Genomic DNA, 27,817 nt, shown 5'->3' on the forward strand with positions numbered 1-27,817 from the left:
CGATACCCTATTATGTTTGCTCGGCAGAGCAACACATTAGCAGCACTAATTTTTTGGCTGTATTTTGTTTTGTTTAGTTTTCCTGACAAGAATCCCCGTTTTTTCATTTTAGTATTGTATTGAACTTGACCTGTAATCATTATCCTCACTGTATTTTCCAGTGTTCAATAAAGTTTGTATTGGGAAAAAAATTCAAGGAACCATTGTAAAACTTCGTGGGCGGTGTAGATGACGTCACGACGTCCTGACATCCTTAAATCTGACGTCAGTTACGTTTCGTTTGATCTTAAACAATGCTCCTATAAAGCCCTGCCGCCACTTCCAACTGTCGGTCCTGCACTTGTTCTGAGTGAGGACCTACGCTGTGCGACCAAACTATTTCCTGATATTAAATTATTGCTATTGAGAAAGATTTCTTCTTCTGATTCTCTTCTACCAGTGACCAAAAACTTCATTTCCTCTCAGGATGTTTCAGTAAGTGCTTTTTAAAATGTCTGTGATTTTTTTTTCTTCTTCCTGAGTTAAAAGTTTTGTCTAAGTCACAAAGGATATTAGTAATTAAAAAAAAAAACTCATTGAATTTGCTGTAACTTGTGATTTGTATTGATTTGAGTTGGTTTGTAGCCCTTGCTTCATGTCAGTAGGAATGTTAGCATCTCTGGCGCCACAGTGGACACTTCAGTGGAGCTCCGTCCCTCTGGGCTCATGAATTATCAGTTTATTAAGTGATGGTGTCCCTGCTAAATTATCAGCGCGTAATTTGGAAAAGTTTCATGTATTTTGTTTTATATCTTTACAATAATGAAGCGAAATGTGCCAAAAGACCCGCCTTATCGTAGGTTTCACCAGTTCATGCTATTAGCTTACTAGCTAGGAGTTTGTTATGGTCTTTAAAGGTAGCATTCTGAAAGTTTGACTCTTCTCTTTGGTGTTTTCATGTTGGTTTTTCTTTAACAGTCATTCCATTTTAGAGATATTGTTTGTTTTTGTTTGATTTCGATGGTTTCATGTTAGAAACGAGATGGATGGAGTTCATTTATTGTTTCATTCTGTGTTTTTTTCTGAGCTGAACAACTTTGGCTGAGGTAAAGTGAATGTTTGCATTGAATGAATTTGCTTTCTTTTGTTCCAAGGTGGTATTGTAAGTGCTGCTTGGCAAAGTGAGAAACATTAGAATTTCTGGCACTAATAATGATGTTAATCATGAAGCTAAATTGATGGATCAGATCTTGAATGAGCACTGGTCCAGCTCCGTCCCTCTGTGCCCCACTTGTGGCATTTTACCCCCGCTGTTAAAAGTTCTGTGCGTTGTGACTTGATAAGAATAAAGTGTCATTAATATATATCAACTCTTCCTCCCAGACGTGAACACAACCGGAGGAGGCATGCTCCATCACCTCTCCCCAAAGCCCCCTCATGGCTGATGATACCCACCGTCAGTGAGGCTTTTCCAGAGGTCGTTGACGTGGTGCAGTCTGCCAAATTAATAGAAACCCTCAGATGCAACCCAATGTTCGAGGAACATCATGAGCTCCAGAAGAGGTCGGATGATTTCTTAGATTTTAAGTTGGAATAATTTCACTAGATATAAAGAGGGTTGTGGTTTTGTGACCCACCCTCACCTGGACTGGTTGTGGGAGGATCAGTGAGGATGTTGTCAGAGGGGTGAATGTATTAGAACATGTTTGTACTTGATCTGCAGAGAGAAGACCTTGGAACGTCTTCAGGCTCTCTTCCGGGAATGGGTGCAAGATGTGTGCGATGAGCTGTTAAGAAATGGTTGAATCATTCAAACACCTGTGAATATCTGCAAAGCTGAAAAAGGAACCATTATAAATGCAAGAAATCTCTGGCATGAGGTCACACTTCCCACGGTTCTGCCCCTCTAACAAAGGCCACTTTACGAACTCTATGGATGAACAATTTACGTATTTTATTGCGTGTTTTTAGTGTGTTCCTGCTGACATTAAGGAGAAGGCCGGGGGCAAGGTCGTGCCCTTTGGATCGTACCTCCTGGGAGTTCACAGCAAAGGTAACCACCAGCTTCTTTCTTCACAAATGTGCTTCATCGTGTGTTGGCGCAGCCTCGTCTGAAAGAAAGCGGGGTGAGTAATAATTGCCACCTTTTAATTACCTTTAAATACTTGTCCCTAACACCAACCTCTGCTGTTTTGACAGGATCTGACATCGACTGCCTGTGTGTTGGACCCGCATTTGTGGAGCGGCAGCATTTTTTCACCTCCTTCGCCAAGAGGCTCTGGGCTCAGCAGTAGGTGACAGAGATGCGTGTGGTGAAGGAGGCCTTTGTCCCTCTGATAGAGCTCACCTTTGAGGAAGTGGAGGTAATTTGCCTTGAGAAAGAAGTAAACATTGTGCAGGCAAGTAAAATATTTAGTTTTTTTTAACGTAGCTTGTGTCTTCATAATTTTTGTGTTGCTGTATTTTCAGGTGGACCTGGTCTACGCCTCCATCTACAGGAGCAGCATCCTCGACATCCTGCAGACAGGGCTGCTGAGGGAGATGCAGCGAGCTTGTGTGCTTAGTCTCAACGGGAGTAAAAATGACAAACAGTTCTTCACAAGTCCTGACAGCAGTTGTTTTTCATATTTGTGTTTCTGCTGTGATGGAACTCATATTCATCCTTTGTTTAACTCTGTGTTTTTACAGGATACCGTGTCTCGATGGAAATCCTCCGTTTGGTGCCCAGCCAGGAGACTTTCCGCCTGGCTCTGGGGGCCATTAAGCTGTGGGCCGAACGTGAGTTGAACACACAAAACGAGTTGAGTTTGTAAGAGGTTGGGCAGATGGATTCCTCTGAACTTGTCTCATCAATATCTGTGTACATTTCCCATAATTTTGAATTAATTTCCTCTGGATTATTGCAAATCAGACCAAGATTGTGTACTGGAGATAATGATCTTTTCTGCCATCGTCTCATTTCCTTCCAGGCCGAAATATTTACTCCAACAAGCTGGGCTTTTTGGGTGGCCAGGGTGTGCCAGCTCTATCCCAATGCTGCACCAGCCACCCTGGTCATGAAGTTTTTCCACGTTTACTCCATGTGGCGAGTTGTTGACTGAACATCTCCAGAGCCACTGCAGTCTAGTTTTTCTTTAAAGGCCCCGTGAAACAGAAGTCAGAGCACTTTTTGTTTCTGGATCTTCAGAACAGTGGAAATGTATTTTTGCCCTCTGAGGCTGATGGACTCTGCAGTACTACATGTAGAGTAACACACAGTTCTCTGAGTTCATGAGTCTGTGTTTGACCTGCAACACCTTGTGTTTTCTGTTTCAGGGAGTGGCCCACCCCAGTTACCCTGAAAGTCAGAAAGGACTTGGACTTTGACCTTCCTGTGTGGAACCCCATGGTGAGACCTCACTAGGATGCGATGTGGTTTTCGACTGTCAGCTGTATCAGATGTGCTCACCGTGCTGCGTTCTGCTGCATCTTCAGGTGAACGTCAGTGACAGCAGGCACGCAATGCCTTTCATCACACCTTGCCACCCGGAGCAGAACACCTGTGTGAACGTGACACACATCAGCCTCAACATCAGCATGGGAGAGATCATCCTGGGTATGCTGTCACTCGTCTCGTCTCACGTCACCCCTCACACGTGACTTTGTGGGCATTTATTTATGATGTGGATTTCACCTCAGAATTTGAGTGTTTGCTCGATCACAAAGGAAGGATCACAAATGTCTCCTTCTACTTCCACAGCCAACGACATCATCAAAAGGATCCAAAGGAATGAAGCTGACTGGTCTGCACTTTTCGAGGAGTCACGATTTCTTGACAAGTTCCCGTATGTATTAAGTTAATGAAAGACACAAAATCAGATGACCGCATCAAGAATACGCACATGCATTCACACACTTTTGTAATCTGTGGATATTTTCCATGTTATTTGTTTCCATGGTTGATTACTGTAATATTTTCAACATAGTGCTCTGATAAAGCTCCTGATGGAACTGGAAAAGGAGGCCCAAGAAAATACTGTTTTTTTTTTTTTTTTAAATGCTGGTTCATTCAATTTGCCGTGTAAAATTGTAAAATGTATGAATCATTCACCCAAGTTCTTGAATGTTATTTCTTCAGTTTATTTAATTTGGTAGAGCTGAGATTTATGATCAGCAGAGTAAGAGTTGAACTTGGGTCGGAGGCTTAAGAAATATGTCACTATGTCTCTTTGTGTTTCAAGGTTCTACCTTGTGGTGGAGGCCAGCACAAAGATGGAGGAGGAGCATCATGAGTGGTGAGTTGACAGAAGAAAGAAGCAGTCAAAATGAACTAATGGAGAGGGTCCTGGAGATCATCTGCTGACTGATGAGAGAGAAAACTGTTTAAAACTTTTATCTCCAGCTACTGCAGTACTTTATGGTATTTTCCCTCCCTCGGGACAGGCTTCATTGAGTCCAAGATCCGGATCCTCCTGGAAGGAGTGGAGTTAGTGCCTGATATTTCTTTGGCCCACATGAACACCCAGTCCTTCTCCGGGCTCAACAGCAAGTAAGAGAGCTAAACTCTTCTGTTCCATTTTGATCATGGCAGGCAGTTGTCGAGGATGAATTCATAGATTGCTGTATGAGCTGCTTCCTCGTTTTTGATCTTGCGCTACCTATCGACTACAAATACTGAGATGTGTTTCTAATATTTGAGGCGTTTGTGTCGACCTATTGACCTCTGTTTCAGTGGAGAAGTGAGCACCAAGTGGCTGATGGGACTTCTGCTGACGGAGTACCCCCATCGCCTTGACAAGCAGCTGGACTACACCATCAAGACCTTCTGCAACTACGGTTCTTTTTGAGTCTTTGTTGTGTTTTTCCAAAGATGAAGCAGTGTTGTGTGCACAAAGATTGTGAACCATCTGTTGTTCTTCTACTGTTGCAGTCTACAGCAAGGCTGAGCGCCGCCGGGTCCCTCTGGACGAGGGAACGAGGCTCTCGGTCGACTTTATGAGGAGGGAAGAGCTTTTCTGGGTGCTTGTCAGTGAGGATAAACATTATCCTCAGCCTACACCTTGCGTCCACCAGGACTATGCTGTCCAAAATCCAGATGAGGAGACCCCCCCGAAGCCGGCCACCTTCAGACCAGAGCCTCTCCGTGGGAAGCGGGGAGGCAAGAAGACACCCCCCTCAGATGACCCTGAGGCAGAGAAGCTGAGAGCTCATGAGGTGCATCAAACTATCTTTGGAGGTTTCTGATGACACACACTTTTCAAGTTACAGTTGGAAAAACAACATCTGGCTTTGAGATTTTACTTTGTGGAAGTTTGACATGCAACTGTTAGCGTCCTTGACAGAATGAGACTTACGTGCTGTTCTCAACTTGATCTTACAAATCTTTATCTTTGGTTGTCTCGCAGGAGGAATTGTTCGACGCGCTTTACGGATTCCAGTGAAGACTCAACCAGGCAACAACTTTTTTCCTTCTATTTATTCTTTCTTAACAGATTGATTGTGTTTTGTTTACCATTGTTTATCATTTTCATTGTGATTTTGTATTATGTATCTAATAATTCTAATCTTTTTTCTACTTCCCCAGACCCTCCAGAAAATCATTGCGTAAATTAACGTAAGATCAGCTAAACTTTGCGTAATAAGCGTTAGCGTTCCTACTTTCAGCATTCCCGCATTTTTGTCATTAAAAGTCATCCTTTTCCCTCCCAAAAACTGGAAAATGTAGCATTTTTCCTTGATGCAGGAGCCATTTTCGTGAACTGATGTCAATTCCGCCGTATTTTTTGTGACTTTCTCGATGCGACGTGAGACATCACAATGTCTCTGTTTACACGTACGCCTTATTCAGGTTAAGCTTCATATTCTGGTGAAGTAATGCTGGGAGTAAGGCGTTGATATATGCGGCAACCGGGGGATTATTTGTATTTATGTTCGTGGCGTATTCCCAAAGACGTCATTTTTCTAAGTGCGAAGAACACGAACAGTGAACCTGCTTCACTCCCAGGTCGTCACTAAGCAACCTCACTAAACTTCTGGTTCCTTCAAGTCGTATTAAACTGGCCAACTAAAATGCAACGGCGTCAAAGTAAAAGTAGCCAACAAATAGTCTCAAATGCACTTAGAAAAGTAACTTCATTATATAATCACTGCGTCACAGATGTATTACAGTTGCACACCTCGACGTCTGGGTTGTATGTTCACATTCTGCTCTCAGCAGCTGCAGCTACACAGTTGTAAGCAACTGTTAAGGAGCTTTTTTCCGATGAACGTGTTTCCATGACTCAATATTCGGGTTTAACACAGGCAGATGCCGGCTGTCTTATTTGGGATTTTAGTAATTACAACATGTTGTGCATTTCTTTTCAACGAACCACAACTTTCTAATTTTGGCAGCCCAAAATGAACTCAAACAGCCCTGCAACTTTTGTTGTAATTTTTAAGGAGCTCCACTGCAGCAATTAAAAAAAACAAACCGCGAAGTAGATGCGCGAAACACAAAATCCCTGTTAGTACAGTGGTCAGTACATCTGCCGTCAGGCAGAAGACCGGGGTTCGATTCCCCGACGGGGAGAGTGTTGCAGCTCTTTGTTGGTTTATTGCGTTTTCTTCTTTACTATTGTGTCAAAGTGTTTGTCAGTGTATAATAATGGTATTCAGTTATTCCATAAGTTGATTAGATTTTGATAGTATTTTTTGCTATTGTCCCCATACCGACTTCATGTGAGTCGTGTTTTGCTGGGGAACAGGTCAGAGGCAGCAGTAGGAAACCTGATGGTCATTTTACTTGTTTTCATTTTAAAATAACTGCACAAATGATAAATAAATATAAAGGAAGATTTTAAAACCAAAAAAAAATGACAGCAGGGCAAAAACATAATCAATTCCTCTTGTCCACAAAAGCGTTCACTCGTGTTTTGCCATGTCCAGCTTCTCACCTGTGTGAATATTCCGGTGTTTTTTTTTTAAGTGAGTCATATGATTGGATCATTTCCCACAACGACATCAGGTTTCTCATGAACCATTCACTGATGCCTCACTGTTGAGGGGAAGTGTTGCCTCATTTAGCTGTCACACCTCCTCACCCTCTTCACTCTGCTGCCACCTGGTGTCCTCAGCTGTGAAGGGCAGCCTTCATTTCTCCAGGCTTTACTTCGTGGCTGGGGCCATGAGGCCAGAACAGGCCTGAATTAATATCAAATTCTCACACATTCAACTTCACCCCATATCAAATGTTAACTGTTTTTTTAATGTTAATTACATGTGCTTGCACTGAGCCATATTTCTTCCACGAACAACTTTGAATCTGAGAATATTCAGACAAACTCTTCATTGTGCTGAATAAAAGTCTGCTCAGTTTGCCATCATCACTCTCTCCTGTGAGGAGGAGGGCGTAGGCCTCTCATAATTGCGTTCATGTAAAAACATTGGAGACCCGTGATAGCATCAGCTAGTGCTGTGACATCGAGTCTCCGTTTTATTTTTCCTGTAGTTGTAGTTTGTGAGCAGCTATCGGCAGAGACAGAGCTGACTATTTCCCACATATGTACACTTGTCGTGTGAATCCCACACTCTGTTACAAATAAGACCCCAGATCTGATTTTGTGCCTCTCAAGTTCTAGTTTTGACATTCATACGGTTCACATTGATCACTTATTTGAATCACGGTTGCTATTATTTGTCCAATTCACTTGTTGTCACTCCACTGGCTTCCTGTTAAACACCGTTCTCCATACACTCGAGGCCATCCATAACCTGGCTCCTCCGTACCTCTCTGACCTCCTACACATCAATGCCCCCACCCAGTCTCTCGGGTCTGCCTTCCCCATCAGCCTGGCTGTCCCCCTCCAGCCTGTAAGTCCACCATGGGGGCTAGAACCTTCAGCCGCTCCGCCCCTCGCCTCTGGAACTCCCTTCCCCCTGACATCAGGAACACTGCCTCCTCCCTCTTGAAATCCCACCTCAAAACCCACCTGTTCAGGCAGGCTTAGGATTAATGTTCCTCTGTCTGTTGATGTTCTGCTGCAAACGCTGATGGCTGCTTTAACTTTAGGAGTGTTTTACCGTTTTAAATGTATTTTTGATTTGTTGTGCAACGACCTCGAGTGCCATGAAAGGTGCCTTATAAAATGAAGTTATGATTATTATTGTTTCTTTGGAATCCACAGCAGAAAACTAGAGCAAGTCCATATTCAGCGTTGGACAGATCACAAGACTGAGGAGGTTCAAAGATGCCACTCCAACTTTTGTTGCGAAGGAAGCTGCAGGTTTACCATCGGGTGAGTGTTCCGTCCTCTGCGTTTTTTCCGGGATGAACACAAAAAGGATAAAAGATTACCAAGGACTCGTGTTCTAAAGGAAACTCTGCGGTTCTCTGACCTCAGGCATTTTTCAAATGACGTTCTCCATTCTCATGATGGAATTTTTCAAGCTGAAACCTGAGGAGAACGGCTGTCTGACGGCGTATTTTGGAAAGGTCCAGATGGTAAGTGATGGTAAGCTATGACTGGTTAAAGTGAAATAAGCAGCACACTGATTGAACTGGAGGTTTGTTCCCTAAGAGTGTAAGATGAGTTTAGTGATACCTGGTTGTGTGCTCAGGTCATTCAGGGTGGAGTGATCGGACGACTCACAGCCAGATACTCCGAGAGCTCCCTGCTGCTTCTGTCCATTGGGATTTTCTCTTTAGTGGGACTGGCTCAGGTACACAGTAACACACACACACTTGAGTTAATAACTATTCAGTGATGCACTATACTGAAAAGGTTAACTGGATCTCTGAAAATCAATCCTTGTGTGACCTCAATCAAAATGGGCCTCATTCGTGAAATGTTCTTATGCACAAATTTGCTCTTTGTAAGGAGTTTCACACAGCCAGCGGGCGCGAGCACGATTGAACCGAAGGTTAAAAAAGTTCTGTTGTTTGTAAGAAGGTTCCATGCTAAAGGCACAACACGCAAAACTCTGGAATATAGTTTATTTTACTTCAATTTATTCACTGACTTGCTGTGAAACATATTTCATAGTTGATAGTCCAGGAGTACTTGTGCTTGGGTAGTACTGTGTAGACGCACAGAAGACAGCAATGAAATTTGACTGAACTCACCAACAACAAAAACAGCAGGACAACTTAAAACTCCTTAAAATATAACAGGATTTATTGATACTAGCAAAATCAAAAGCTGCAGGGTGGGATGGCGGCTCGCCAGTGACAGGTGACAGCAATAGAGACGAGCAACTGAGCAAATTCTCTTCAAACTACAGTTTGCAGAGTCCAAATTAGTTAAATAAATACCATCCATACTCTACCACTTCTCTCTATGGCTCTGGTCAGTGTCTTTCACATGATATATTGTAAATATATCCTGATGTTTATTTTGAAAGTTGAGTGCAAGGTACCACTTATTCTACAAAGTACTTGTCTAATTTAAGATAGAACAGACTTACCTCGTTATAAAATATAATACTTTCCATGTTTACTCGTTAATCTTTATTTAAACCTGCCAAAATAATGACATTTCTGACGCATCATTTTAAGCACTATATTTAATTAACAATGTCATTCAATCACATAATCTTTACAGGCTTGAACTCATTCCAACGTTATCCAACAGTGTCTGGTCAACGCGCTCTCAGAAAACTCCAATGAAGACCACACGTTCTTCACATCATGCCGTCATGCAGCACATTCTCTCAGAAGGACACAGAAACGTGGTGATGGTTAGGAGTGGATCGTGACACGTGCTTTGGGGTGACCTGTCATCATCCTGTAGGCCAGGTGAACGGGTTCGTTCAGGTTTGCCTTAAAGGTGTAGATGTGGGTCGTCCCGCTGGAGGGGCTGACGTTGAAAAAGCTCAGCCTGTGGGTCTTAAAGCACAGCCTCATCTCTAGCCTGCGTGACACTGTGGTCCTCTTCAGTGGCACGCTGTGACCTTGCTCGAACGCCGTCAACAGATTGTTGAACCACATCAAGCACCAGGAGCTCCGGCTGCTCTCCAGAGCAGAGGGAATCCCACTACGCTCCAGCTTCCCACTGTAGCACAGACCAATGATCCAGGGGGAGCCTTCCAGCTCCACCTCCCAGGTATGATCCCCATCAGAGAAACTCTGGGTGCTGAGGACCTGGAAAAAGCTGGTGAACCTCCGAGGAGAGGCCGGGTACGGCTGTTTGGTAGCACTGAACGTCACCGTCTTCAGGTCCTCCGAGAGGATGAGGTTGGGATGAGCAGTTTCTGGGTCAAAGGTCACCTCTGATGGGTTGAGGGTGTTTCGAAGGGAGCGCTGAATGGCTCCAAGTTTTTCCCTCAGCTCAGTGTTCATGTGTTCCAGTTTGGGACAGGCTCGGTTCGGGCGGACTTTCACTTCCAGATGACCCTCTTCTTCTCCAACCGGGTTCATCAGCAACTCCACGATGTGCGGCTGTAGACTTTGAAGCTCATCAGTGAAGGTATTCTCATCATCTTCAGTCAGGAGAGACTCTGCTCTGAGCACGGCCTGCCTCAGCTGCTTCGTCAGCTCGGACGCTTGACCGACCCGACTGCGTAAGCTGGCCTCACCTGGAGAAAGCTCTTCATCAATCAGCTGCATCACCCGCACACTGTAGCTGTGTGTTGCATCTTCTATCTGCTTTAAAAGGGTCGATAACTTCTCCCTCTGCCGAGCATTGGCAGCAGTCACCTCCACCTCTCGTTCCACCTCCTTCCTCAGCACGCTGTCTGCCATCTCTAGCATGACTGTCAACTCTGTGACCTGAGATGCCAGTTGGAATTTTGGTTCATTCAGTTCCTCCTTGCGTCTTCCCCTTTCTGTGGATCCACACCCAATTTGAAAGCCGTTCCCCTTGCATCCTGAGCTCTCCTCCCGCTGGCTCCCTCCAGCTCTATCCTGGTGGCGTTGTGTGTTTGAGTCCTGCACGACAGCATCACTCTTGAGGACTACATGGCCTGCAGTGGGTACGACTTTACCCGCGTTGGCTTTGTACGACTCAACAATGCTGCGCATTTTAGAGCTTTTCACAATGGCATCGTTCCCCTGGTAGGAGGCCTGACACTCAGGGCAGCTGTGTTGGTCGAGACCTTCTGCAACAGTTTGGATGCAGGCATAGCAGTAGATGTGACCACAGGGCAGAGACACTGGCTCAGAGAACAGCTGCAAGCAGATGGGGCAGGTAAGCTCCTGGGCCAAGGCCTCTGAATGATCCTTTACAGAAGGTTTGGCTTCAGTCTCGCTGGCTGCCATGATGCCAGATCCTGTAAAAACAGACAACACCTTAACAGTATAAACTTGACTAAACACCGTATGAACATCTCAATACATACATGTGAATCATTCATGTTAAAAGGAGCTGCTATTACCATTGAAATGTTTCTCACATGTTCCTGTCAAAGAAGTATGAAGCCCCTGATGCAAAATATCACTTTCTTGATTTTACTCAGGAACCTCACTCGTGACGTGTCCAGCATTTAGTCACACATGAGCGCGAGGCTCTTACTTGCTGGCATCAGCTTCAGGAAGGTGTGCCCACCAGCTACAAAGTCGTGGGAACGACATCTGCTTGAGGAAATCAAATGGAAGGAAACGTTTCTACGTTGACAGTTTAATCCTGCAAATCTTGTCTGGCTCTACCAAAATATTAGAGAGAACATCTGAAAGACGAATCCAACGAGTACAAAGTCAAAAAACAATATAAGTGAATTATATCTCAATACACGAAAAATTGTTCGAGTTGTTTTCATTGCCATGAAAGTGAATAAGAATTTCGGTTTGGCAGAATGTTTACGGTGTCATTTCCTGGAAATGGAGACTCAAGACCCGAGTTCATATCCATGTTTATAATTTCAGCACACATTTATACAGATCTGTTCTAATCTTACAAGTTCAGCACACATTTATACAGATCTGTTCTTATAAATTCAGCACACGCCGTTGTGACTTGGAACCACAACTCACACATTTTGTGATAGAACCTTCCTTAATTTGCGGCAAACGCGTACATGACACATCCACCACGAAAAACGACACGCTGAACTGAGAATTTGTTCCAGCTCTGATGAGGCTACTTTATTTGCTGTCAATTTTATATCCTGTCGCTTGATGTTAGACTATAATATTCGTCAAATACAAGATAAATATAAAAAAAGAAAAACTCGAAAGTGGCTCTCGTGGAATGTGACGTCAGACGCAACCAATTATGGGTATTAACATATTTTACAAGGACCGATAGCAGCGGCGGACTAAACAAACGTGGGCTTTTTCTGTCGACTAAACGTGAAGGCCGTAAATGTTTCTGGGTCTTCAACACGAACTTTGTCTTTAGTCGCAGATTCACGAAGAGCAGAAAACTCAAGACAGGCGAGGAAATAAACGCACCGTCTTCCGCTCCGCTAAGAAGCTGAACTCTCCTCAGGAAAACACGAAGCGTTGGTAATCATGTGGTTGAATTGAGAAAAGGCCCGGAAGGCTGAACTTACCTACAGACAGATGTGCGTGACTCAAGCCCTTCCTGTTCAGCGGACAGTGAACGCGCAGTGGGTCGCGGCAGTCACGCCCCCAGCTGTCAGCAGCCGAAGCTGAGCTCACCTGTAGATGCGAACCTTCCACCTCCGAAAAACTCTGCTAGTATTTCATGTGTGTGTCAATACATGCGTGGAAGTTAGTTGGTCTTTTGCACTTCGCAATAAAGACCAGAAAAAAAAAAAATCACTTTAAATTGGATTTTTTTTAACCAAAAAATAAATAAATGCGAATTAAAAGAAACGAGGCAGAGTTTCAGTTTTAAGATTGATTTATATTTATAAATTCATTTGGTTAACAAAGTCAAATGGCAGTGGTCCCTCCCAATGAATCACCCACCCACCCCCACAGGCCATCTTAAATAGGAGTGTGTCATTGCTAGGCCAGGTCAAACCACTGCTCCAACATCTCAGCAAGGTCTCACACACACACACACACACACACACACACACACACACACACACACACACACACACACACACACACACACACACACAAGCACTTCCATATTTGGTCACAGGCAGTACCTGAAGGGAAGACGGGTTTCGCAATGATCTGTGGTTTTTCAGATGAGTCTGTTTGCATTAAAACTGAAATAATGACAGTTTCTTACAACCCTGTACTCCTCTCCAAGCTGGATCAGCCCTGATCCTGCAGCGAACTTACCCTTCCATCCCGAGACCTCAGGGATTTTCCCTCCTGAGGCTGATGTAGACAACACTCCTGTGTTGACAGTAAATTCTGAAAAAAAAAAAATTTCTCAGAGAAAATCCCCCTACCCCCTCCTTTAAATACGTATCTGAGTCTATCAACAGACTGTAAATACATAAATATATAACACACATACATACACACCATACTTGGTTGCTTCACACATGCAGCGATAAAACCCTCCTAACCACACTCAGAGACTTTCTTGGTTGTCATCATCACACAATTTCCTTACTCTCCTCTGCTGAGGAGGAGAGCGAGTTTGTTCGCTGGCTATCAGAGAACAGGAAGTAGCAGTTCGACCTTGGGCATCTGCGGGATTGAGGCGTTGCTGGTGAGGGCACCTGGCAAAGCTGATTCTTTTCAAACGCGTTTCTGGCTCAGGTTTCGAGTCGATGTGCGGGACAGTGTTGAAGGCATTGTGCAAATTCAGTCTTGGGAATGTTAAGATGCTACATTTAAAAAAAAAACCCTGAACCAGTATGTAATTTGAGAAATGCCGCATGTGTCCAGTTACAGCAGGATTCTCTCCTACGAACGGCCACGTCCAGTCAGTGCACAGTGGTATGAGCCCCATCGTGATTTATGCACCTGCTTTTTCAATACAGAGCCCTTGCACAGGATGACTTTGTTTGGTCCTTAAGGGAGGCCAGTTGGCTCTTCATGTCACTGTTTCTTCAGCATCTCAAAAACAGGCACAACAGTTGGCGAGTCGATCAAAGGCATGCCGGGGGGGGGGGGGCTTTCAAATGCCTTTCAGTAAAAGGGAGTGAATAAAGACAGGACGTACGCTACTGTGCCTGACTTAATGACAATTAGTGAACGCGTTTGGGTTGAGGGTTTCTACAGGAGGGAATCCAGGTCCAGTTCAGGCAGAGGCTCCTTCCAGTAGGAGAAGGTGCTGAACTCAGGATGGTGAAAGGCACAAGACAGGTTCCTCTCCACAGCCGCTGTGGGGAAGAAATGCTCCACCAACTCACTCAGGTGGTCGTACCTGCAAAACACACGCACAGAAACAAACGACTGAGCAAAAAGGACAGTGTGTGCGCACAGAGATATTTGGGTTTACAGATTTTAGAAGTTGAAGGTGTTTGGCTGCACTCTTACGAGGACTTGTTTCCTTTAGTCTTCTCTTGGATCAACTCTCCTTTTGGGTTGACAGTAAATATCCTGGTATCAGACACGCCCACCTGCTTGTAGGCGTAAGCATCCTGTAAAACCGACAGCAGATACAGAGAAGCTTGTCACTTTGAACTCTGCAGTCTGTGTCTATGTACACAAAAAGGATTGTTTGGCCATTCAGCACTAATCTGTAAATCATTAACCTATTTATTTTCATTTCAGAAGCCTCAGACTTTATACTCATATTACACACTTCCTTTCTTAAAGATGTGCGACATCCAATCCTGAATGTTAGAAATTAAAAAAAAACACGATGCGTTAACAGCGTTTAACGATTCCCAAGGTTTAAATGACCCTTGTGAAAGCCCTGGCTTGTTAAGAGGGTCTGCAGTGGCTTACGTTGGTCCTGTTGCCGAAGGCAGCGTAGAAGGGTTGTCTCTGGGGGTTGAACAGGTCCCTGATGTCACTGAGACAGGCGATTTTAAACACCTCCGGCTTCTTCTCAATCACCTCCCTGCACAGGTCACCACAGACAGTTGGCGGTCACAACGGATATCTGCCTGTGTTCTATCCATCTGGGGGGACCGGGTGACTGGAGCCTATTAGGTGGAGTTCACCCTGGGGGGGGGGTGTCTGCCTATGTTTAACCTTTTAGATATGGTGTCCTGTCATACAGGAGTAGCCACTAGAGGTCAGCAGTACGCTCGGTGCTTCACTTAAAAACTTCTCTCACACAAAGCACAGACGGGATTACACTGATACTTTTCCAAGAAGTGTATTGTGCCTATTCAGTGCTCCAAAAAAGTGGCTTGAGGATGAATTTTCACTCCTGTGTTACTTCTTTTTGAACAGAGAGGTCAGAAAGAGTATGTAAAATTAGCTTAAAGCTAACGGTGATTAACTACTAACAACAGCACAACTGTCCAAACATGTTCGTTTACAGACTCTCAAGAGCCCCGTCCGTTATCCTCCATGTCTTCTTTAACCAGCCATATATTTGGTAATATGCAGCACCTCCATTGAAGATAAAAATACACAAATATTTCAGTTTCAATGCAAATGTAAACAAACACGGAGCAACCAGTTGGCGCATTCCTCTCTGGTTACATATCAGGCTGTCTTTGCTATGAGCCATTTCAGAAGTCAAGAAACCCTGACTCAGAGTTAAAACTTGAATTACTGAATAGAAATACACTGTGGCTCGTGGGACCCCACTGAGCACTGATGTGCTACCTGTGCAAAGCAGAGAAGAGGCTGCTGGGAGCCAGTAACACAGGGCCTTTGGGAAGAACAGTGCCTTTATCGTTGACCCACTGCAGGTAGTCCTTAGTGATGGCAGCCATACCGATAGCCCGCGCCGAACAGTACAAGAACTTATAGCCATTTCTGCAAAGATAGACAACAAATAAATAACCTATTGATATGATTCAGGCACCTGAGAGAGTCATTTATCAATGCTATTAAAGATTAACTCACATTTGCTATCCCACACATGTCATAAACACCTGCAATAATTTATTACTGGGATACACAGCTGTCAGAGGCTTAATTCTAGGTATGGTTGCATTCATAGTGGCTCCAAACGCTATCAGCTAAGATTTTAGTCAGGTTAAAGGCGTGTGTCTAAAAGTTACGGACTTTTATCTGACTAGCAAATAGTAAATTTGGAGGATATGTGTTCTGTAAAACAAGATTAGCACTTCAAATAGAATCATGTCTTCCTCAATTACAGTCAACTGAAACTGGGAGCACAACAAGGACCAGTGAGACAAAATGGTGAAACATTGGGCAAAGCAGATGCAATATTCAGGAGTGACTACAGTGACTATCAGCGGGAGAACTTGTATAACACATACACACACACACACAAACACACACACATATACATAATATTCAGTTCTTCTAATACTGATTCATCACAATATTTTAGTGGCTCCTAAATCCGTTAAAATGACATCTTAGATTAAACGGCGAGAAGGAGCAGCAACCAACCTCTCCGGTACAGCCACATCAGAGGGTCAGAAGAGAGAGAGAGAGAGACGCTGCTGCTCTGGTTTTGAAAAACGCTACCCAAAAATAAACTATTTTTATGGAAAACACTAAATTTCACATACTGGTGTATTTTATGGTAGAGTCTGGCAATGCCTTGGTGTGTCCAGTCTTTGCCGAACTGAGGTAGAATGTGACCAAGAGCATCAGACCTACAGGGAGCAGACAGTTAAAGTTACAAAGGGACTTCATACATGCAAAGACACGAGGTGAACCAAAAAACAAGTGATTTGTTTTGCTGTTACTTCGTGATGGTGCCATCAATGTCTGATATGACGACGCGGTCGTTCCAGTTCCACAGGTAGATAGTGGCCTCACAGCGGCAGGTGCCCTGGTACTGAGTGGTCACACTGAACATGACCGTGTTAGCGCCTTCCCGCAAATTCAAGTGTTCCTGGTTGAAACGGGGGTTATGAAATCATGTACATTATCCAGTGAACAGCAGAGGATGCTTCTAAAAAGCACATGAGTCAAACTTACTATCTGTTTGGAGGTCAGACGCAGTGACTTGCGGTACATTTGGGTGATACACTGCGTTGTCCGAAGGGTTTCTGTTGACAGGCTGGAAGGAATGACAGCTTTTTTACCGAGCCCAGCTGCCTCGTCACTGTCCAGATCATCCAGAGTGCCTCTGAGGAAACAAAGCAGGTCCGTTAACACTTATTAAACACTAATTTATGCATTAAAACTTACTCTGAGTACAGACTGGCTAAACTGGATGTCTTTAACAATGTCAAACACGTATTTTTCCTAATGTCACGCACCACCTCGCCAAACTGACTTAACTGTTGTTGATAAAGCTTTGGCAGCCTCTGGTGGTGGAGTCACAGAATACATCTCTAATCGGACAAATTCCCCAACTTTATAAAAGTCAGCCATCATTCCAGTTCTTTTGTTCCCTGCAGGATGAATCTCCGAGCCTGACTCATTCTCTAACAGCTAGAGAGAATGGTTAATGATAAAGTACTCGGAGATCCCTTTGAATGGTTTTAAGTAAGCAGTGGCACAGCAGGATCGGACAGATTTCCTCCATGAAAAATGATATCTACTTGTATTTTATGACCCCCCCCCCCCCCCATGAGGTAACGTACTTCACTGTGGCAGGAGCACAACCCAGCAGCTCCTCTTGCTCTTCCTTTGAGTTTTTCTGCTGAAAAACACAGCAGATTCATTATGGATCTTGATTGTTGCGCCCATGAAGTTATTTGGGTGTTGTATGTTGTAACCATCAACATCACATCACTGTAGCTCAAGAACTGAAACGTTTTAAGGTGGTTTACGCTGGATCCCTTCAGTTTTCTGTCACTGCGACTCGCTCCTCGTGGCAGCCATATAGGATTTCTGATTTTCTTTTAAACAAATTCTTTTAGATCTCTTACATTCCTTATGGATTTTATGCAAATGACATTTAGTTACGGATATGAAAATCTAACTTTTTGCCGGCACTGTGTCAAAACTTAATGAAACACCAACAGCCATCGCATTTCTTGAGTATTTACCTGGTTCTTGTCCATGTCTCTCCTCCTCCAGGAGAACCACCAGCGTCCAGATTTTTTGGGCATCTTGTCCTTCACCAGCCTCTCTACAGTATTCTATATAATACACACCAATATATCACACAGAATACATTATTCCTGGAATCACAGAATAAATATTTAATCTGACCAATATGGTTTGTTTTTCTTTCCTTGTGTAATAAATAAAGAGATCAGCAACTAGCTTGACCCTGAAGTCAGCAATATGTGATAATAATATGTAATGCGGAATTTTAAAAAAAACAAAAAACAAAAACCTTGGGTAGATTCTTCTGGAAAGCGGTCATTGACAAGACCATCGGAGCAGCAACAGCCCAATTGTAATAGCTGTAAAAGATCAAAAAGCCACAATATCGACTAGCTGAGGACATTATTCTGAAATAAAACATATAGAAACAACTTCATGATTGTGTTGTGAGCTGCAGTCCCTTAATACATTATTAAATGAATCATTTCTAAAACCTACTTGGAGTTAATGCAGATCACAAGGCTCGGATCCTCAATGATTCCTGGATTGTTGGCAAAATCCTGGTAGGTCACAGTCTGCTCCATAAACTTCTCTGGGTGGACAGCACAAGTATTTTGTCCCCTCTGTTCATTTCTTCATTCGTGCATGTCGCAGACGCAGATCGTCAATCATGCACACACTCACCTTTAGTGATTTGGCTGGTGTCACCCTCTCGGCCACACAGGGACATGCTGACCTCTGTGATGTAAGAGGTAGAATCTGACAGGTACTCTGTACCGCTGTCCATCGCTCCACTGCCCACAGACTGTGGTGACTGGCTGCCGGAGCCCTGCTCTGTCCCATGTGGAGATGCTCCCTCTGTTTCACTGAAGGGAGACCAGACAGTTGTAGTTATTTCACTACTAAAAGAAAAAAAAAAATCCTTATGTAAGAGAAATGATTGATGACGACCATAAATTACTGGATCGTGGGAATCAACCACCGTGCATGTCTATACCAGTGACATGTACATCTGTGCGGAGTCTTACCTCTTAGGGAAGTAGAGTGCTGCCACCTCAGGATTTAGTGTGGTCAGGTCATCCAGGTAGATATCTGTTGGTCCCAGGTGATGATTACGTTTACCTGTGACAGAGTGACATGACAAACGATGAACAAACGGCAACACTCACTAACAAACTCAGCATTTTAACAGTAAGTCTAAAAATAGGCAGAATAATAAAGACACAAATACATTTTTTTTTTAAATGTCAAACATAAACAGAAAATACTTTACCCTTCTTCTTGTCCTGCTGCTCCGCTTTGGAGCATGCCTCTGAGCCGCTTGCTGACCCCTCAGGAGTGTTCCAGCCGGCCCCGTCCTCTCTCCCTTCAGTTTTTGGTGCAGCCCTACTGGTAAGTGGATCGTCCGCTGACCCATTAGCCACTCCGAGTCGACAGGCCTCCTCCACTTCTTTAGCATAGTGATCTACAGGGGCACTAGGAGTGGAACCCTGTTCATATTGGTCAGCTAACACCCTCCACTGTTCTAGACTGGATGATTCCGTACAAACTACGCTTTGGTTGCCTGCAAGATCTGCTACATCTTTCATAGGTGGTGTCTGTGCACCATCTGCTTTGGTCACACTTATCCCATCTGTGCTAAGAGTATCAACATGCTCAATACGAACAATACCCTCTTTGCTAGCAAGGGACTCAACCCTGTTAATTACATCAGCCAAGCCTCTGCTCTCTGTCTGCCTCGTTGTGGATTCTGGTGTTGAGTCCATGAGAGTTTTCACTGATGATGTAAAAGAGGTAGAGAGGTTACTGGGTGTGGAGCTGGAGATGTGAAGGTTTTCTTCAAAAGATGAGGACAAAGTTTGCATGGAGTGATTACTGAGGTCAAGGGACTGAGTTCTGGGTAGTGGTCTGACCACTCTGGCCGCCCTGCCACAGCTGATCAAAGGCTCGTACTCTGTGTCAAAGGAGTCCTGTCTCTCAATGGTGCGAAAGTGAGAGGTGTCAGAGGAGGAGATGGGCTGTAACTCCACAGATGTCCTCCCTGACTGACGTGGCTGCGGAGCAATTTGATACAGAACGTCAGTTTCACATTTGGGCAACACAACTGTGTGTGTGTGCGTGTGCATGTGGCCATACCATGGGAAATCCTCCCCAGTTCCACTGCATTTGAGGCTCAGAGGACTCTTGGGATTTAACCAGAAGCTCAGAATCACTCTTAGGAGAAGATGGCCGACTGTAGAACACACTGCTCAGAGGAAGAGAGCAGGTTATTTTATGGATAAAAGGAATATGAGCCAAGAAGACCGTCTGAATAAGGTGAGTGTCTCCATTCAAACAAGGGTATGTCCAATAATTCAATCAAATGATGAACCTCCTCACTTCTCGAGGGGTGACTGCTCTCCGTCTGAGTGGGGGTGGGTGTCTCGGTTTTGTGTGGCCTCCATATCTTCGACTGGCTCCTCAGACAGCGAGTAATACACTGATTTACTTAAACACAAACAAGAATTTACTTTCAAGTACCATGAACACATTTCAATCTGACATTAAAGCCTCAATAAACAGCAGTGTAAGTCTGAACATAGAATCAAATGACCCCCTTTAAAACATCCCACAATAACAAATAGTAGAAAGCAGCATGCGCCCCGACTGCTTGTGCGACGTGGTGGGTCCAGGATCGGAAGTACCAGAGGCCGATTGCAGATTACTGCTACCAGCTAAGGCTGATGAAATCCGATCTCATTGCAGACAAAATCCATGTTAGCAGGTATTTTGGCCGGTGGGAAAGTTATGATTTATAGTTGCAGCAGAAGTTTGAGTTCTTGATTTTATGGGCAAATCAGTGTCCCTTTTCCAAAAGCATATTAACGCTCATCAATCATGAAATCCATTTTACCGGTGAATTTCTAAACATGACAACCCTCTCATCTGTTCACCGGTGTCTGACCTGACTTGCAGTGGAGTGACCTCTTTAGCAGGACTGTCCTGTCCCGTCTGATCACTGTCTCTCTCCCACTCCCTCTCCCTCTCATCTGACGAGGACCTGGCTTCGTCTCTCAGGTGAGTATCTGAACGCATGCGTTTGCGACGGCGTTTCTTCCTTCTTGCACCCGACCCAGTGATAAAGGACCCCTCTGGGCTCTCCTCCGTATCTTCAGGGCTATCAAGAGGAATTGGGGAGGTGCACAGGTGAGCTGGGACTTCAGACTGCAGGAGATAAAAGAAATAATGTGAAGTAAACAAGGCAATTACATGATGGATTATTTAAAAAGCCCTTAATCTTACCTCCATGTTTTCATTTTCTTCGACGAAAAAAGCCTCTCCGTTGTCCCCTAGTTTCATGTGCAGGTCAACCGCTTCTCCATTTACCTCTATGTCCACCTACAACACAGGTGTCATGGAAGTCCAGCAAACTACGTTTATGGAGGGGAAAATTACACAAAATGTGGACTTACAATTTTCTCTTTGGACCGCAGCACACCGAGCTTGCCAAAGCGGACATGAAAGGGGGAACACTGGAATGATCCATCAGGCTGTCGCACCACAATGACATCGATCCCTCCAGTCAGAGTGGCGGGGTTAAGGCCACGGTACAGCTCCTTCACTGTCACAAACACCGTCTCTGCCAACTGGCCCACAATATTCATGGTTTGGGACTTGAAACAAAAAAACAAAAATGGGTGATGAAAGCCGAGTGGTACGACGCATGAAAGAAAATCTGTTTCCATTCAGCGTTTTCTGTCATTTGAGGTTTGATGCTTCTTTTTTTTTAATCCTTCCAGCCACTGACAGTAAGCCACGCCCACCACATCTCATCAAGATGATCTTCCAACAAGCTACTATCACAAGATTTTCCATACATTTTCCTACAAAGATGAAAGCAGAAAGCTGTCTCTTACAAGGTAAGATACTGCTAATGTTTTCACAAAACAATATTGACCTTTGGATTCAGGTCTGATGGGGTAAAAGGTCAATAGCTGGGAGGGAAAATATGATCGAATGAAGACACAAATGTGGAGGAGGTTTGTTTTCATAAGACAACAAAATCTCTGATCACAATGATGATGCAGATACAGATTTATTAGACTGACATCCAGACGACACCATGAAAAAGCATTAACTGACCACTCACATCCAAACCGTAACATAAACTCATCCCAAAAAGATGATGCAAGTTCTTGCTAGTCTTTAAAAAGGTTCTATATATTCTACATATTCATTGCCACTGGCAGCAGAATCTTAGCGTCAATGTTTCGCTCAAAACAAAAGGTTCCCATAGGCCTCACCTCCCCTCTCCCTTTGTGTTCTCAGCACAGACTGAATATAGTTATGCTAATTTCTGGAGCAAAGCCGGGTGTCTCTGCTGCTGGAGGGGTTTTTGGCAGTGACGTTACAGCTGTCTCTTCCCACTTGGTGAGGGAGTTCAAATAAGGAGCTCACAGCTATGTTGTCCAGATGCTGAATGATCATCTAACTCATTAGCTTGCCAGCTATCATTAACCTATTAAAACAAGCAACCTAAACATTAAGTAAAATGTAACCAAATGTAGACGTTACTACGGTGCAACATAAGAATGAGTCCAAATCTATCAACATCCTTGCTGAGCTTTGGGACCTCTAATTCTGATTATTTATCTTATTTGACCCCTGCAGGGCTTCGATCAGAAAGCGCACCAGACATCAGAGGAGTCTGTGACTTTACTGTAGCGTTCTGGCACCATGCAGCTTCTGAAATATATCACAAGAAATAAAGAACTGTATTATCACCATGTAACTGGAACTCAAATACTATAAATAAACAATTCCCAGTAAATGAATTACATCTTTCTCAGTGAGAATCACACAATATTCACGAATACTGCTTTAACTGTAATTATGTAGCACAGAAAGTAATGTGAAGGCTGGCCGTTATCAAAACACTCGCTCAGGATGCTTACATGTCGCAATAACGGACATTTAAGGAGTTAAATATACAACGGGAGCGACTCACTTTTATCAGAAAAGGTGAGTCACATTTACACATTCATTTCATATTAATACGAACACTACTTACATCGTCAGTGACTGCCGTACCACTGTAACAACATGTCAATCAATCAGAATCAGAATCAATCAGTTTAATTGGCCAATTATGATCACAACATTCAGGGAGTTTGACTCCGGCCAACGAACGTTAGGTTGGAAGCGAAACTACAATAAACTGTCTTCAAAATAAAATACCCACTTCAGAATAAAAGCATAGTAAAATAACATTCCAAAGTGCAGAATTCTCAACAATCCTGTTCCTTCAGCTGGCAGTCAGTGTTTTTTTTTTTTCTGGAATGAAAGAAGTTTTGACATTTGGTTCTATTGCATAAAAGACATCAGTGTTTTTGTGAAGTTATCCATCATTCTCGCAACAGTGTTTATGCTTACAAAAATATTACATGATTTTCATTTCTGAGGATTATCTTGCTGAATAAAATGTGTAAACCTCCAAGCAGTAATCTAATATTTAAATCCCACTTTTGGGGACTTTTTGCTTGAGGAGAACCATGTTGATGCTGTGGATATAATGCTATATCTTCTGGATTGGAAAACAAACATCTGACATCTCACTATCACAGCTCGGATGGGTTTAAAATTAGAAATCCCCCTCTGAGCCAGCTAGAGGTCAAATCACTGCAGAGAGACAGGTCAGAACTCTGGTATTGGAAGACACCAAATGGTCAGAACTCCTAGCTATGCACCCAAACCCCTTAGCTTATGACAACAGCCGCTAATTATATTCTTGAGGCTTTCAAACAATGAGAGTCTCCTAATGCTGAGGTTCCCTTAAACTTGAGGCCTCGACAGTCAAAATCTCTTTACCATATCAACTCAATAACTGATGATTCTGGGTAGTCAAAGACCCAAAACATCTCCCCCGACGACTATTCCTCATTCACCTTTTCCCAAATGTTTGATCAGCTTTCTGAAATCAAATGCAGGTCTTTAGAATTACAGCTGTCTATAACATATCAACTAACCCAAAGTCCAAAAGTAACAAGTCAAAAGTCTAACAGGATGTGCACGTGCGGCCGGACCAGCACTCAAAGAACAGAGAAGCTCCGATTACGACAAAAACAGGACACCGTTACACAATTATATAGCTACAGAGACAGTTGTTAGGGTCATTTCACTACATTTAATCATCGGTTTGGGTGAAAAAGCAGTCAGCAAAGGGATTCCCATGAGGTGCCATTTTGTCCTGAGCAGGCCAGAACACACCCAACACATGATACTGAAACTGCATAGCTAGATAGTCATCACAGCTCACGTAGGCTACCTGAAGCAACATTAGGAGGAGTACTTCTTACCCATGTTCTCAGCCCGTGACCTTGGCATACTGGTATGTTTTAAAACTAAAAAAACAGACGTTGAAGTGAATATTTTCATAATATAACAATCCAAAACAAACTGGAGGACAGAGGAGACACATTTTCAAATTTCATGTTAAACAAAGCATGCAAAGCACATATTGTTCAAGAGATCAGTACAAGAGCTGATTATAAAATAAATCAAACCTGTCCACAGCATTATGTCAGCTGTCGCTTACCCACAATGAAGGATGCAGATGTCCTTTGCCCTCCAGGCTGTGTTCCCTTGACCTTCCCTCTGCCATACTACACTGCTATCAAAACCTTGTATAGATGGACAATTGATCGCTAGTGGACATTCCAGGCTCTGGTTGCCTAGGTAACCATCATGTACATTTCCCATATTTCTCATCTGTCCATCAACGGTATCCTTGAGACTAGTGTTGCAGCAACAACTGCTACTTTGCTTCCCATTGCTACCATTCATTCAATTTCACAAATAATCTGTTGCCTCTGGTCGCCGCATGGCTGCTTGCACCAACACAGCCCACTTATGTCAGGCTGTGGAAGAGTATATTTAGAATTTGGAGATGCAGCTACAAACTTGAATTAGTCTGAGTGCTGAACTCAATTGGACTCAAGCAGCAATAGAGAATCTCTGTTCTGAGCCAAAATTTAAAAAATCAAAAAAAAAATCTATGTGAGAGCCCTAGTAGATTCGTTCAATCATTGCTTCATCTGTCTCGCACGATTGAACACGCCACACATACACACCCTCCGGTAACAACCAGTTCATACTTCCCCACTTGTGCCGCACATGACTGCCGGATCAGCGGTTTCTGTAAAGGCTTGGACAGGCTATTCAGACGTGCACACAAACTGATGGAACACACAGTTTCTGGGTTTGACCATCGCTCTCTGGGCCTTCGGAGTTGAGGGGATTCTCCAGCAGTCACGCTCCAAACACAGCTTATCAAAGCCTTGTCAACTTGGGAGGAAATCAAGCAAATATTTAGCAAAATGTCGATGGATATCTCTGTCTCTGTCTGTGCTGGCTGGGGGAGAAGACAAGACAAAGAGGTAGGCCGATGTGGTAAAGCAATATTATCATAGTTGGCTAAACAGGCTGTGTAGTCAAAGAGGAAAAAACAAAACAACAACAGCAACAAAAAAAAAACTTCACTCCAGTCAATCATGTGACCGATCGTACAGCACGGAGCCTCTGTTGTGCCCATTCAGGCCCAGTTCTAATTGTGTTTGATAGAGAGTGATACTTTATGAACCTGCCGGCTCAGCTGTGTTTAGGAAACTAAAAGGAACAAAAGTCAGTTGGAGACAATAGACTGACAGAGGGGGAAAATGGGGGGTTCATAAAAATATACCAGGGTTGTGGATTTTCCTGCAGATGCGTGTTGTTGCTACTTTGTAAAAGAACATATAGGAATTATTTCTGCTTTCACAGTCTGTACTTGTCCTCATTTAAGGATTCAAATATAATTCAGGTCCATTTGTAAATATATGTATGCCAAATCATCAGAGCAGGGCGAGATCGGGGGTGTTCAAATATCCCAGTGAGAGAAAATCTAGCAAAGGTCCAGAGTATCATGTCTAACATGCATTATGATCCAGTGCCACATGTACTGATCCAGCCCGGAAGTGGTGTCAGCATTTCACATGTGTCAGCAAAATCAGAAATTCTTTTCACACTGAATCTGTGTGATATCAGTGCAAGTTAATACAAGGGATGTATTAAATAGCCCCAAACAATAAACCCCGTCATGTAAAAATAATGGAAATTATTTCTTTGTTTGTAAAATTACAATAGAGTCTTCATGACTTTTCAATTTCTCAAAGTATGCTTCCATCCTAACTCATATCACCTTCTCTCCAAACTTGTTGCTGGTGCTGTCTGTCTCAGTCCAGCAGGACGTTGCTCCAATGCTGAAACCAATGTCATGAAAACATTTTCTGCCACAAACATATACAGGCATATAGCAGGGGCCCTGGACCTATCAGTCGGTTCAGTTGAGGAACAATAAAAGCAGAAATCTATTATCACTGTCATACGTCCAGTAATCAGACATTTCAATTCATGAAATCCTCCATTTGTCGCAAAAATGTCAAATTCTGACTGCCTCAAATGTCGGTTCTGGCTGACTAACTGTCAAGCATGGTGTGAAAAAACAGAAAAGTTGGTCACATTTGTATTTCTGTTTCTGGTCCATCAGAGATACGACATATTGACTTGTTTCAAAGGCTAAATGTGTCTTATCTTGTATACTACAGGATAAATTCCACAGGTTATTTTCTCTGCGGGCCAAATGAGTCACTGTTCAGGCTCCAGCTGAGCAGACCTGGCTTTTCCTCTCAACTTTCCCTTCAATTAAATACAAATAAAAGTCATTTCATCATTCCTCGGTGGGAGGGAACACACCTGTCCTCCCCATTATGTTAATACTTCCGAGTGTGGTGAGTCAGGCAATGACTGTGATATCTGTGCCTCATCGACAGAGGAACTCTGCCCTGCGGGTGATATCGAATCCACGTCATGTCACCGAACTGAAGTAGGAATATCAATATCCTTTAATATTGGAGATAAAACGTCCGACACACACTGATAACTCCAACGACGGTCGGGGAAAGTGACTAACGTGCAGGTTACACATCTCGCGCGCGCACACAAACACACACACACACACACACACACAAACACACAAACACACACAGAATCTTCTATGGCGCAGTCCAGCAAGTGATGACACCATGTTGACACTGCAAACACCCTCAAACAATCCCAGAAGCATCTACCAGACCCAGATTCTGATCTAAAATAAGAACAAGAGCGGTTGAACTTTCAGTAGTTCAGTGTTGAAACATGAAGATCTCGGATATCAACCACGAACAAATGAAAGTAAGAAGTAAGAAAAATACTTTAAAACAATGTTAGTCGTTAACTCTGCCTATCTGGCGCCTTCTATGGCGACGTTACTGGTGTGAATACACAAATTGGTGGGTTAGTCGCGATGGAAGTGAAGACACATACCTTTCGGGTCGCTTTTCAAAGTGAGAAAACAAATCAGCCAACCTGGACGCTTCCTAGTCTGGTGCGCATGCTCAATAAAAACCGTCAATCACTCGACTGGCCAATGAACGGAGAGGAAAGAGACAGAACCCCCCCCCCCCCCCCCCCCGCGTTATCTGTAAACAAAGCCAGTTCCTTGGTTTTTAATTTGGTATCGTATCATAAAACTATTAAGCGATACGTCTTAGGAAAAGTAGACGTTAATAAGGTTCAAAGAATACTTGCATATATGTTACAGGATCAGAAATAATGCTTGAAAAATTAAAAATTCGTTCATTTTACCGAATAGTATACAGATAAAATGATTCTCTGCATTGCTGGGGTGGCTGAGTAAATCATTGTAATTGTAAATAATAAATGCAACTGCATGTGAAAGAGTCAGATTTCTTTGCTTTAATACAGCCGGACTTTGTAAAACATACATCCAAACTTAACAAAAAACTGGAAAACTGTGTTTAGTTTTATTGCAGCTTTTGCGAGTGAGGCAAAGATCCTTTTCTATATTTCTAGCAGCTGAACTTGAATCCAGTCATTTATGGAATAAAA

At 43.4% G+C, this 27,817-nt stretch overlaps 4 protein-coding genes across 15 annotated transcripts; 2 read left to right on the forward strand and 2 right to left on the reverse strand.

Moving 5' to 3' along the window:
- The first annotated feature begins 336 nt into the window (after positions 1–336).
- Positions 337–5,740, forward strand: LOC147267784 (poly(A) polymerase beta-like). 5 transcript variants are annotated; one of them, XM_086200665.1, is made up of 15 exons: positions 337–474; positions 1,363–1,542; positions 1,703–1,859; positions 1,951–2,032; positions 2,179–2,342; positions 2,449–2,581; positions 2,668–2,757; positions 3,295–3,367; positions 3,454–3,622; positions 3,719–3,803; positions 4,200–4,253; positions 4,402–4,507; positions 4,691–4,794; positions 4,889–5,172; positions 5,364–5,740. In XM_086200665.1, exons 10-15 carry the CDS (start codon positions 3,749–3,751, stop codon positions 5,397–5,399), a joined length of 639 nt encoding a protein of 212 aa, XP_086056791.1. In that variant the 5' UTR covers positions 337–474; positions 1,363–1,542; positions 1,703–1,859; positions 1,951–2,032; positions 2,179–2,342; positions 2,449–2,581; positions 2,668–2,757; positions 3,295–3,367; positions 3,454–3,622; positions 3,719–3,748; the 3' UTR covers positions 5,400–5,740. The 5 variants fall into 5 exon arrangements, with proteins under 5 accessions (XP_086056791.1, XP_086056790.1, XP_086056789.1 ...); XM_086200664.1 differs by having other exon boundaries at positions 1,951–2,105; positions 3,454–3,574; positions 5,364–5,739; XM_086200663.1 differs by having other exon boundaries at positions 3,454–3,574; positions 5,364–5,739.
- Positions 2,283–3,618, forward strand: LOC147267785 (poly(A) polymerase type 3-like). The gene is made up of 5 exons (XM_086196780.1): positions 2,283–2,342; positions 2,449–2,581; positions 2,668–2,746; positions 3,295–3,367; positions 3,454–3,618. Exons 1-5 carry the CDS (start codon positions 2,283–2,285, stop codon positions 3,616–3,618), a joined length of 510 nt encoding a protein of 169 aa, XP_086052906.1.
- Positions 5,741–9,091: 3,351 nt separating the features above from the next.
- Positions 9,092–12,609, reverse strand: trim107 (tripartite motif containing 107). Of its 4 annotated transcripts, none has more exons than XM_086200670.1 (2): positions 12,427–12,609; positions 9,092–11,205 (listed from the first exon to the last, which is right to left on the reverse strand). In XM_086200670.1, the coding sequence occupies exon 2, from the start codon at positions 11,192–11,194 to the stop codon at positions 9,677–9,679; it is 1,518 nt and encodes a 505-aa protein (XP_086056796.1). In that variant the 5' UTR covers positions 11,195–11,205; positions 12,427–12,609; the 3' UTR covers positions 9,092–9,676. The 4 variants fall into 4 exon arrangements, with proteins under 4 accessions (XP_086056796.1, XP_086056795.1, XP_086056798.1 ...); XM_086200669.1 differs by having other exon boundaries at positions 12,326–12,436; XM_086200672.1 differs by lacking the exon at positions 12,427–12,609 and adding an exon at positions 11,329–12,261.
- Positions 12,610–12,824: 215 nt separating this feature from the next.
- Positions 12,825–27,300, reverse strand: LOC147267787 (phosphatidate phosphatase LPIN2). Of its 5 annotated transcripts, XR_015112070.1 has the most exons (21): positions 27,233–27,300; positions 21,307–21,507; positions 21,137–21,232; positions 20,799–21,058; positions 20,234–20,341; positions 19,991–20,099; positions 19,128–19,908; positions 18,883–18,976; positions 18,539–18,720; positions 18,353–18,446; positions 18,144–18,213; positions 17,851–17,943; positions 17,443–17,501; positions 16,832–16,982; positions 16,597–16,745; positions 16,417–16,503; positions 15,536–15,688; positions 14,702–14,816; positions 14,288–14,391; positions 13,325–14,174; positions 12,825–13,210 (listed from the first exon to the last, which is right to left on the reverse strand). XR_015112070.1 is itself a non-coding variant. In XM_086198833.1 (20 exons), the coding sequence occupies exons 2-20, from the start codon at positions 21,496–21,498 to the stop codon at positions 14,024–14,026; spliced, it is 3,045 nt and encodes a 1,014-aa protein (XP_086054959.1). In that variant the 5' UTR covers positions 21,499–21,507; positions 27,233–27,300; the 3' UTR covers positions 12,825–14,023. The 5 variants fall into 5 exon arrangements, 4 of the variants coding, with proteins under 4 accessions (XP_086054959.1, XP_086054958.1, XP_086054961.1 ...); XM_086198833.1 differs by having other exon boundaries at positions 12,825–14,174; positions 17,443–17,498; XM_086198832.1 differs by having other exon boundaries at positions 12,825–14,174.
- Positions 27,301–27,817: the final 517 nt, after the last annotated feature.

This window comes from Aulostomus chinensis, chromosome 3 (genome assembly GCF_037954235.1).
Source record: "Aulostomus chinensis isolate RoL2024-O1b breed Wild chromosome 3, RoL_Achi_v1.0, whole genome shotgun sequence".
Taxonomy (NCBI): Eukaryota; Metazoa; Chordata; class Actinopteri; order Syngnathiformes; family Aulostomidae; genus Aulostomus; species Aulostomus chinensis.